Raw genomic sequence first — 12,536 nt, forward strand, 5'->3', positions numbered from 1 at the left:
CTTCTTATCCTCCCTAGTATCGATGGTATGTGATATGCTTTGACATTCTATTACCATTAAGTTTCTAAGGAGGATGAGAAAAGAGAATTGATAAGACTTGCCTTCGTTCGCTGCAACAGAATTAAAAAATTGCCAAGTTGCCTACAATGATTATCATTAGTAGGTGAAAAAGGAAGAGACCCATAGAACTTGATATATGTTTTAGTAAATGACTTAATGTCTGGCTATAAGGGATTGTAAGGTGTACATTTTACAGATATATATATATATATATATGTGTGTTTTTTTTTTTTTTTTTTTCAAGATGTTGACACTAAATTTAATAGTGTCAACTACATTTTTTAGTTTCTCCATGTATATATTGATGTAAGTTGTCCATCCTTTAGCTTCTAATGTGTACACATTTTTTTTTCCTTCTGAAAGTGTTGAAATTCTTTTCGGAATAGGATGATATCAATTCCTTCTCATATGGTGTTGATAGAATCATTACTCACTTGAAGACAAGATTTTGAGCTCTAGCTTTCAAATTATTCAAAAGATTCAAGTATTCAAATCCTTGTTCATAAAGACTGTGTTCTTGTGCTTCATTGTATTATATCCACTCATGGGGAGTTATTGCTTGCATTCTTATACTTATGAATTGCTTTAATAATTTGTAAAATTGTTAGTGAACATTTCGTGAGAGTTTCGATTTGGAACAATTGCTAAGTGTGTTGCTTGGTACCAAGATTTTTTCTTTTGAACAAGTGGAAGTGCATTCATACTAGTAGAAAGGAATACCCAACATGAATTTCGCAAGTGTCAATTCACCTTAAATACTAAAAATGACTAGCCAAACAATTGGTAAGGTGAAAGACATTATCTATTTCTTAAGTGTCACTTCATAGCTAAAATTTTGTCTTTAGAATAAGTGATAGTGCATTCATACTAAAATTTAAACAAAAGTAGCAAATTGTAAAAAGATAAGTGTGGGACCGAACTATTTATTGAATTACACACGATAATATATTACACATGACTTGCAAAAAAAAATCATACAAGACTAGGGAACATGATTCCATATCTCATGGAAATGTTTCTTCAAATTATTAACATTCACAAGATACAATCAACAATACATCAACAAATCAGGGGAGTGCACTAAGCATCATGCACTTGACCCAAGATTGGCGAGAAGCCAATCAAACACCCAAACTCCAAAAAAACAGAACAAAAGACAGAACAACAAAACAAACAGCAGCAAGGCATAAGTCATGAAACAAACAACTAGCATTAGTCACCACCAGCTCCAATAGCAGCAAGGCAACAACAATCCAAACAGCAGCAACCCACTGTAGGCCTGTGAATCAGCAATAGTAGCTGCAGACAGCAGACCAAACAGAAACATACTTCAGGCCAAATACCAATTTCCTTACAAGCATAGACCAAACATCAACTTCATACTGCTCTTAGCCCAAAATGCTATCCTTGTCTTCACAATATCCTCCAAATCAGCTAAATTAGGATGCACATCATTAAACAATATATCATTCCTCAACTTCCAAATCGACCAAAATAGGACTAGTGGCACAATTTTCCACACCACCACCTCTTTTTCCTTAATTGAAGGCCCACCAATTTAACAGAGCCTCAATAGACCCAGGGATCACCCACGACATATTCCACCATCGTATAATTCGAGACAGAATAGGATTAACATTCACATAACACTGAATAGTATAAAAACATATATGTAATATGATTGATACAACACGACCATGACCACGACTACAACCAAAACACAATTTAAAAAAGAAAAAAGCTATTCAAAACAAAAACAAAAACAAAAACAAAAACAAACAAACAAACAACAACAACAACCAACCGTGACACCAAATTTTATGGGGTAGCAGTTATTTGCAAGAGTTGGGAATACGATTCAGACTTTTCTTATTCAAGATGGGTCTGAAACATAACGACCGACACTATCAGCCCCACCAAGGACATAGTAGGAAGAAGTCAGTGATGGATTAATGGATATGAATCTCCCTCTCCTAATAAAGCCAAGTTAGACTTATACCCATTACATCCTACGCACCCGAAAAAAAAAAAAAAAAAATGGCCCCAAGGAGATAGACTCTATGACACACGACCACTACCCTCGGGTGGGAATGAGAGAGACTTGACATAGATATGATATAACGAAGAACAATGAAGATGAAGAAGATAATTACACTACAAAGCATCCAATGGGACTCCAATTTTTGTGCTGTGCAAGTTGTGCAGTGGAATGGATCGATTTTTTGACTTTCGAGATCTTTATCATGCGTAACTCATTCTTGACTTTAGAAACTTGAAAGGATGTAATGCAAATCTGACAATGCTGTTTTGGTTGATCGTCGTTGGAAACAGTCAAAAGATAAAAGGACCCTTCCCCGAAATCAGCCAAGTAGGCAAATGTTACATCAAGTGGGATTTTCAAGCCTTTCAACACTTGGGTATTTTTTACCTCCCCATCATCCAACTTATAAGCAACAACCCCTTTAGATGGAACAAAGCAAATCAAAACATCCTCATCATATATTACAGCACCACCATCAAAGTCGAATGGAACACCACAATCTTGTTTGTCTTTGTCATTATTTAGAGGATATGTCATCCACTCAAAGTGAGTAGGGTATCGAATATCAATCCATGGACGACGACGAAGCTCTAGATGGTGATCATCTTCATCAAACAAAGTGCAACGTGTCCATTTCTTTTTTTCCGTATCAAAAGTAAAGGAAGAGCTAGAAGTCGATACATGAATCTCATTACCGATAACAACATAGGCTCGGAATTGAGGGTCTTGGAAGAACTTAGAGTCAGGTGTAAGAAAAGGAGGACTAGGAAGTTTTTCCCAAGTGTTTGTTTTGGAGTCAAGTACCACAAAAGGACACTCTGGCAGCATAGAGACTGGTGTTCCAGCAAGGACATATAGCTTTCTTTCCACCACAATGATCAATGGAGAAGCCATCCCTGAAAACATTTCAGGGACTCGAGAATTTTTTTTTTTGATCACTAGTCGAGATGCCACATTGGTTTCAGAATTTGCAAGGTCAAGCTTGAAGACCTTTGGGTTGTAGTCATATAGACTATACCTGAAGAAATTATTCATTGTGTCAATTAATAAATGATTTGTGTATTGCTCCATAAATTATGGGATATGATTGAATTTGTGGATATTATTTTTCTTATTCAGTAGTGGCCTAGTATTGTGTATAGAAAATTTTACCTAACTTGTCTTTATTAAATACGTGAGAGACAATGTATGACCCATATATCGTATTTTGCAGTTCCTTATTTGTAGCATTACATAAACATTGTGAATAGTAATTTGAGACTATATAATGATTTTTCTTCATCCGATAAATATTGGTGTTATGGATGTAAATAAATTATCTGTTAATTACACATTTCTGCCCTATTTTTTTTTTAAAAAAAATTCAATTCACTTTGGTCCCTATTATTTTAATTTGAACAATTTGTTTCTAAATTTTTGTTAATTTTGTCTATGTGTATACTTTAGAAAATTGAGAAATGTTCCAAAATTATTAATTTTAACCTTCAATTTGGATGAAATTGCCAAATTGAAACTACACTTAAAATGTAAGAACCAAAATATTCAATTTAAAATTATAAAGACTAAAGTGCGATTTAAATAAAACTACAACCATGAAAAGTGTAACTAGCCCCCCCCCCCTCCCCTTTATTTTTATCAGTGAAAGTCAGTTGTTAATTGTTAGATTTGCACATATGGGAGTTAGGCCTCGTTTGGCAACCGAACTTTTTAGCCAAAAAGTCAAAAAGTTACTAAATTAGCCAAAAAAACCAACAACTCATACCAAAAAGTCAAAGATTCTCTTTTCTCTCTATTTTTGCACATCTTTTCGTAAAAAGTCAAAAAGTCATCCCAAACATACTAGTTTTTTTTAGCTCATATTTTAGCCAAATAGCCAAAAAGTTACTAAATTAGCATGCTCCCAAACGAGGCCTTAGTATCCCCAAAGAGTGCTTGCCTCCTTAATTTAACTCCTCTAAGGAAAGTTGAACGCATGACCTCTCGCTAGGGAAGCACTTAAAAAAGTCTTTGTGACTAATTAGATTAGGCCTAGTTGGTCTTGCGTTCTATTTTTCTTATTCTAAAAACTAGCACAATATAAGAAATTCCACTTAATAGACTGTATAAAACATTGCTAATAAGCTATAACATGACTTGTATACAGAAATGTTGGAAGTTTAAGAAAAATGATGTGTTCTAGTTTTTGCAGGACTTCTATACCAATAGGAAGTTGGTTAAAGGGCTAAATAGTTCTTTTATAACTTTGATACCGAAGAAGATGTGTCCTGAAGGGTTGGCGGATTATAGACCTATATGTTTGGCAGGAGTGATTTATAAAATTTCGGCAAAGATTCAATCCAAAAGATTGGAAAAAGTTCTACCAGAAGTTATAAGTGAAGTGCAAACAGCCTTTTTAGGAGGTAGGGATATATTTGATGGGGTAATGATTGCCAATGAGGTGGTGGGTTGGTGGGAGAAGTCAAAGAGAAAGGGTGTCATCCTCAAACTTGACTTCGAAAAGGCTTACGATTCAATTAACCGGGAGTATTTGTTCTCTATGATGCATAATTTGGGGTTAGGAGAAAAATGGGTGGGATTGATGAAAACATGTGTCTCCACAGCAAGAGTGTCAGTTTTAGTTAATGGGTTGCCAACAGAGGAATTTAGTTCACAAAAGAGATTAAGGCAGGGAGATCCACTTTCTCCTTCCCTGTTCAATATTGCAGCTCAAGGTCTAAATGTGTTATTAGAAAGAGCAAAAGAGTTACGCTTAATAAAGGGGGCTTCTGTGGGGATATCAAACTTGAGATTATCACATCTCTTGTTCGCAGATGATACGATACTATTTTGTGAAGCAGAGTGGGCTGAAATTGTGAATGTGAAAAGAATCCTAAGATGTTTTGAGGTTATGTCCGGGTTAAAGATAAATTTTCATAAAAGTGTGGTGTGTGGTGTAGGGATCAGTGAGGAAGAGTCTCAAGCTTTTGCCTCAGAGTTGTTTTGCTTGTGTCAAAAAATACCTTTAAAATACTTGGGTTTGCCTCTTGGTGCCAATCCTAGAAAGAAGAAGTCTTGGTAGCCAATTGTGGATAAGGTCAGATCCAAGTTAGCATTGTGGAAAATGAAGTTGTTGTCGTATATGGAGAGGCTAACTCTGATCAAATCTGTGCTGGATGGTTTACCAGGGTACTACATCTTTATTTTTAAAATGCCTAAAGGAGTAGTAAAGGAGATTGAAAGGATCAAGGCAGCCTTCTTATGGGGTAGTTCAGGTTTAAAAAGAATGATTCACTTAGTGAATTGGAAGGATGTAACAAGGAAAAAGGAGCAGAGTAGGTTAGGATTACGTAGGATCGATGAAATGAATGAGTTCTTGCTGGTCAAGTGGTGGTGGAGATGTGGGGTGGAAGATAACTCATTATGGAAGAAAACTATTACTAGTAAGTATGGGGCCGAAGGGGGAAGATGGTTACCAATGAAGGAAGGGAGTGGCGATGAATCTATTATGTGGAGTGATATTTTAAATGTGGCAAGATCTAATACATGATTGTTTGAGTTCTTTGTATCGAAGTATCGAATTAAGGTTGGAAATGGGAACAGGGTTGCATTTTGGCATGATAAATGGTTATTGCATGTCCAGTTGAAAAGAGAATTCCCGAGGCTGTTTATGCTTTCAGTGGATAAGGAAGGTACGTTGAGTACTTTTATACAAAGGACAGACAGCTCTGGGGATTGGAAGTTAGTGTTTAGAAGATCATTACTTGCTTGGGAGGAATAGGAGGTAGTTAGGTTACAGGTATTACTAAGAGATGCTCCAAATATTAGCTTGGAGCTGCAGGATTCAATTGGTTGGACTGTTACTTCTTCTGGTTTGTTCACAGTGGCATTGTTAAGAGAATGGTCAGAAGCTTACCAGGGTCCTTTATCTCTAGTGCCTAAGATGCTTTGGAATAATGTGCTCAGTTTTTGAGCTGGCTGGTGTGGAGAGGGAGGGTTAAAACCACTGATATGTTGGTAAAAATTGGGGTGTTAAGTCCAATAATGAGAAATGACTGTTCTTTTTGTAAAAGTGAAGCTGAAATAGTAAACCATCTATTTTTGCTCTGCCCTGAGGTATGGATAGTCTGGTCAAAATTGTTGCTCTGGTGGGGAATAAGTTGGGTCACACCTCCTAATGTAGTGAGTATGCTGCTATGGTGGGTTGGAACAAAATTCAAGAAAATGGTGTTGAAGATTTGGAGACTTGCTCCAATTGCTATGCTCTGGTCTATCTGGAGGTTGCGAAATGAGTGTGTCTTTAAAGGTAGGTTGCCCAACATGGATGAGTTGAGTGAGATAGTAAGGGTAAGGGTTGGGTTGTGGGTTGAGTATAATTTGTCTAGCATACAATATTCAGTGTATGATATTGTGGAGAATTTAAGTCAAATCAGGATGTGTCTACGAGGTGCCTGGTGGAGCTGCTGAGTAGTGTTGGGTTGTGGGTGGTCATCTGCAGTATAGAGGTGTAGTGTTTTTGCTTTGGCTGGATGATGCTGGCAGGTCTGAAGCTGGGTGATGCTGCTGTATGCTGCTGATCTGGTCTGTGCAGTTTCTATAGGGTGATAAAATGTTGGTTTTACTGATATATGGTTTGGAGCTGGTGTAAATTGTTTCTTGTTTGTTGTTCTCCTGTTTGTTTGGATTTAGGTTGTTTTTGATTGGCTTCTCACCAATCTTGGGTTTATGCTTGCATGTGATTGTACTCCTTTGTGGTGCCAACCTAGTTAGGATCGTGAAGGTAGCTTTAATGCTTGTGCACTTTTCCTGATTTGTTGATGTATTTTTGCATGTAATATGCTTTTTTATTATCAACAAATCTTTTCTTTTGCTGATAAAAAAAAAAAAAAAAAACTAATAATTTTTATAAATATTACTTAATAAGAAATTCCACTTAATAAACGGTATAAAACATTGCTTATATGTTATAACAACTGAGTAATAAGAAATTTACTTAATTTTGATTTCATATATAAATATTTTATAAAAGAATATTAGCATGTACTATTATCATCAATTTGCACATATGTTATAGAATTGTTGAAAAATAAATATTATACATTTTGTTGTACTGTTCTGCTATCTCAGACCTCTTCATTCCTCAAGCATCTCTCTCATTTTTTACTGTCATTGTAGATATCTTCGATATTCCTTATTGGAAACGACAACACATTTGACGTCATTTTCACAGGCGATAAAGTCCGTTCAGTCTCTCTTTCTCATATTCCTTTTCCTCTCGCTCCACTAGCTAATCTTCTTTAACTCTTATTTTCTGTTCCATGGCTTTAATTTAATGATTGTCATTACATTTTGTTTTCTCTGTATTATGAGAGATCCCGATTGGTGATTCTAAGATTTTAGTGATTTGTTTAGTCATTTTATAATAATTGTTATGAAACTTTGTTGCTTGATTACAATATTTGTGGTTTATAAAAAAATTGGATATTTTTGCTACATCAATTAGTTGTGTTGTTACGCATTTTGTGATTGATGTTGTTAGTTTTTTATTCTTGGCAATCTCGTTTGACAAAACTCCTTTCAGTTGTACTTATTTTCGCACTTTTTTTTTTTTTTTTAAATTTCAGTGAGGCTATGAGTTTTTAGATGCGAATCCAACCCGAATTGTGCCTTGCAGAGAAGTTTGTGATGTTAATTCTTTCAAGATTGCCACTTCGCTGACTATGACAGGAATCGAACTGCCCGGTCAGCTCGCGGGGGTCCAGAGGACAACGCCCCTTGGCGGGTCCGGGTAACGCCCGGGCAGGGTCGACGGGCAGCGCCCCCGAAGCAAAATGCAAAATTGCATTCGAAGTTGCTTGTCTGCCCTTGCTCGCTCGAGCGAAGGAGTCCTCGCTCGAGCGAAGGCTGCATCTGTAAAAAACCCGAGAAAGATGATTTTACGCTAGAGCACAGGTTGTTTGGCTCAAGCGAAGCCACTTATGGAAAAAACGCATTTTTGGTTCCTTGTTCGAGCGAGGGAGTCTTCGCTTGAGCGAGCTTCGCAGTCCCAGATTTCTATAAGTACGTGTTTCTGTCAGATTTTAGGATTACTGTTTCAGATCTTCTTTTTGGATATTAAGGTTTATATCTGGGGATATTTTGCTAGTTTTCTTTGATGTTTAATTGAGTATTCAACTCATGGGTTAAGAAGAATACATCAAAGGTTTGTTTGTTCATTTTATACAAAAAAGAAAGTTGTTCTTTGGTGGATTCTGAAGAATTTGAGCCTGAAGCTTTGGTGGATTCTGGAGTGGCTCATTGTCAAGACAATTTTGAGGTAAAGACGGGGCTGGAAGAGACACATAGGGGTTGGTTCAATTCGGGCGTCGATTCGCTAGGTAATTGAGAGTATACCTGTGTAATTCTTTTATATCTTCTTAGTGGATTGTTTTGTGGCTGTTGCCCGTGGTTTTTTATCACAATTGGAGGTGCTCCAATTATGGTTTTTCCACGTTAAAATCGTTGTATCAATTTGTCTTGATTGTTTGATTGGGATTGTTTTATTGCTTTAAATTCATACATAATCACAAATCAATATCTAGCGAATTTCAAGATTTTTCAGATGTTATGAAATTTTTTTAGTTGGTTATGACATTTGTGATTTGTAAAGATTTTGATTATTTTTATTATGACAATTAGTGGTGCAGTTACGCATTTTGTAGGTGATGTTATTAAATTTTGTGAGTTGGTTATGACATTTGTGGTTTTTAAAATTTTTAGATGTTTTTATTATACAAACTAGTGGATAGTTACATAATTTTTGGTTAATGTTACGAAATTTTGGATATTAGTTGTGACATTTATGGTTTTCTATAATTTTAAACAATTTTGTTACGCCAATTAGTGATGGCGTTATGTAGTTTGTGTTTTATATTACAAAACTTTGTGACTTGATTATGATATTTTTGATTTCTAAAATTTTAAATATTTTTATTACGCCAATTAATGGTGTGATTATACATTTCGTAGCTAATGAGTAAAATAGTCTTTTTTTATTAATTTTACTTAATAAAAATAGATGAAGGATTTATATTAAAAATAAATAAAAAAATTTTAAGTATAAGTTGACAAAATTATAAATTAATAATTTACTTTATTATAAGACTCTATTCGTAAATGTTTTAATTTTGTTTTTTACAATGATAATTACATAATTTCAGCCCCATTTTCTCCAAAAATTTGGAACAAACATCCAAATTTTGTCAAAATCAAAATTCCGTCATTAATTATTTTTGACAAATCCCCAAATTTACACCCCTATATGCGAGTAATGGCTATGAAATATGTGATTAGTGGTTATGATATATATGATGTTGGTTATGAGGCAAATGGTGTTGGTTATGAGATGTGGTTATGACATAAGTGTGTAAATATTATGAGATATATGATTAGTGATTATTAGATTTATAATTTTGATTATGAGCAGAGTAATGTCGTTATAAGTCAAAAGGGTGTTTGGTTATGAGATATGTGATTAGTGATTATGAGATATATAATGTTGGTTATGATCAAAGTGGTGTGATTATGAGATATGTGATTAATAGTTATGATATATGTAATATTGGTTATGAGATATGTGAGTAATGGTTATGAGATATTTGATTAGTGATTATAAGATATGTGATTTTGGTCATGAGCAAAGTGGTGTCAAATGGTGTTTGGTTATGCTATATGTGTTAGTGGTTGTGAGATATGAGATATTGGTTATGATCAAAGTTGTGTAGGTATGAGCAAAATTGTTGTTAGCTATGAGATATATGGCTAGTGATTATGAGATATGTGATGTTAGTTATGACTCAAAAGGGTTGGTTATGAGATGTGGTTATGATTCATGTGGGTAATAGTTATAAGATATGTGATATTGGTTATGAACAAAGTGGTGTGGTTATCAGCAAAATGGTGTCAGTTGTGGGATATGTGACTAGTGGTTATGAAATATGTGATGTTGTTTATGAAAAAAAGAAGAAGTGTTGGTTATGAGATATGTGACTAGTGATTATGAGATATGCGATGTTGGTTATGAGATATGTGACTAGTAGTTATGAGATATGTGATGTTGGGACTCCTGAACTTCTTTGATTTCTTTTGCCATCTTTTTGGTAACCGGTTATACCGGTTGCCAATTCAAAATTAAATTATTAAAATAATTTAGTTATGTGGTAGTTATGAGATAATATGGTATATATGAATAACTAAATATAACTAAATTATGAGTTAATATGATAATGGTTATGATAACGGTGGAGAATCTTTCATGATCATTTTTATAATATTTTTTTCATGATACGTAGCATTACTCTACAAGAAAACACCACATACTAATCAAAGGATAAAAAATCTTCATGAAGCATTTCATAATATTTTTTTATGATCTCTCGTATTATCTAACGGTGGAGAATCTTTCATGATCATTTTTATGATATTTTTTTCATGATATGTAGCATTACTCATATGATATTAGTTATAATATAAGATCACATTCTCATAACTTATGTATGGTACACCCAATTATACTTTAACAACGTGCACCGAAACACCAAAACAAAGCACAACTGAGTGGGAAAACCGTGGGGGATTCAAGTTTATTAAAAGGAGAAAACCATACACAAACACGAGAAACCAAAAACATAGCAATAAGATGGTGCACTAAAGTAGAAGTTTTGTAATAGATATGGATAAGAGAAAGAAAAAACTGAAAATGAGAATTAAATTGAAGAGACAACCAAACCAAAAGAAAAAAAGGGAAAAATTGAAGCAACAAAAGGAAAAGAATAGATGATGGAGAACCCCAACAAAGAAGAAGATTGAGAGAAAGATAAGCACATCTGGTGTTGAAGAGTAGGGGAGAGTCACTTGATACACAAATTCAATTCAAAATTTCTCAATATTGTAGGTTAATACGTATTGGAGATGCTAATTGTTGCAGAATTTCTCAATTTGTAGGTTAATATATAAATTTAGTCATCGCATTGGAGATGCTAATTGTTGCATTAAGGTCATGTTCGTTTGGAAAGTGGGTTGAATTTTTAGTTTTTTGACTTTTTTGGATATTTTAGCCTGAGGATAAAGTCTCGTTTGGGAAGGGTTTTTGATTTTTTTAGCTTTTTTGTGAGAGAAATAATGTAATGATTATAGATTGGATGTGATGTTTTATCTTATTAAGCTTAAAAGCCTATTTTGTTTTTTGTGGCTACTTTAGCCAAAAAAAGTCCAAACCCTCCCTTCCCAAACGGAGCCAATGAATGAAGAAATAGTTAGCCAAAAAAAAGAGACAAAAAAGAAAATGGGGAAGAGTCTCCTAATATTTTCCTTTCCTCTGTAAGTAGTGCTATACAAACCAAGAAAACAGTCAAGAGGAAAAGCCTATTCAGAATGATTGACTTCTATTTTTAAAAATACGACTGTCAAATTATTTTTTTGTAATCAATTTTGCATAACAATTTTCTTTCTAAATCATTTTCTTTTTTTGATAGACATATCTTGGATACCTGGATAAGGGAGCTGCAGGCTTGCCATCGGTGTCTGAATTTGAAGATTCCTGCTCTCTCCTTTGGCCACCAAAAAAATATAAGTTTGACCCAACAACTCCGCAAGCCATCCCAAAGTAGTCACCATCATCATCACTTGAAGGGAATTCAATTTCTCGTGGTTTCGAGGATTGATTTGATGAACCAATTGATACGAGTGGCAGGACAGAGTAGGATGCAGAAGAACCACCATAGCTTGCCACACACAGCCTTAGAGTTTTTTTTGGCAACTCTTCTTGACTCCTGTCTGTTTTGGATTGCTTCTTTGTTTTTACCTGTGGCTGAAATTCAGATTGTTTGATTCTTTGTTGTTGCCTCTGGCTGAAATTGATTCCTTTGCATTTTTTGAACTGAAGTTGCTTCTGTGCAGATGTAAGGATCACCGCTGGGGTTAATTTGTGTGACCTGAGTTCTCTACTGGAGGGCAACATGGGATATGATAATTGGAATTGGTTTCACACACACACCCAAACACACACACAAACACACACAAAGAGAATTTGTGTTCTTGATGATGGCAACAAGTTTTTATAAAGAGGATGGAAACAAGGAGCTATTAAAAAGAATAATATATATAATTAGGGACACAGAAAGAGAATATGTCTTCTTGATGATGGCAACGAGTTTTTATAAAGAGGCTGGAAGCAAGGGGCTATTAAAAAAATAATAAATATAATTAGGGTAAATAATATAGTTAACTCAATACTTTTGACATACTTATAGTGACGTCTTTTAAAATTTTAATTTATATAATACTAAGTCTATTTTTCATCAATAATTCATTAGTTGTACGATGGAAAAATAATTTTACTACCTTTTTTATACTAAAACCGTTTATTTTAGTGCCTACTTATCATTGGTGTTAGTTTCAATTGTTTCATCCATACAAAAAG

The 12,536-nt window shown here is 34.5% G+C and overlaps 1 protein-coding gene across 1 annotated transcript; it reads right to left on the reverse strand.

Annotated features, from left to right (window-relative positions):
- Positions 1-958: 958 nt before the first annotated feature.
- Positions 959-12,250, reverse strand: LOC145798490 (uncharacterized). Its single transcript, XM_082886212.1, has 2 exons — positions 11,605-12,250; positions 959-3,119 (listed from the first exon to the last, which is right to left on the reverse strand). Exons 1-2 carry the CDS (start codon positions 12,072-12,074, stop codon positions 2,210-2,212), a joined length of 1,380 nt encoding a protein of 459 aa, XP_082742338.1. The 5' UTR covers positions 12,075-12,250; the 3' UTR covers positions 959-2,209.
- Positions 12,251-12,536: the final 286 nt, after the last annotated feature.

The sequence above is a fragment of the Camellia sinensis genome, chromosome 9, assembly GCF_055761805.1.
Source record: "Camellia sinensis isolate YWXY chromosome 9, ASM5576180v1, whole genome shotgun sequence".
Taxonomy (NCBI): domain Eukaryota; kingdom Viridiplantae; phylum Streptophyta; class Magnoliopsida; order Ericales; family Theaceae; genus Camellia; species Camellia sinensis.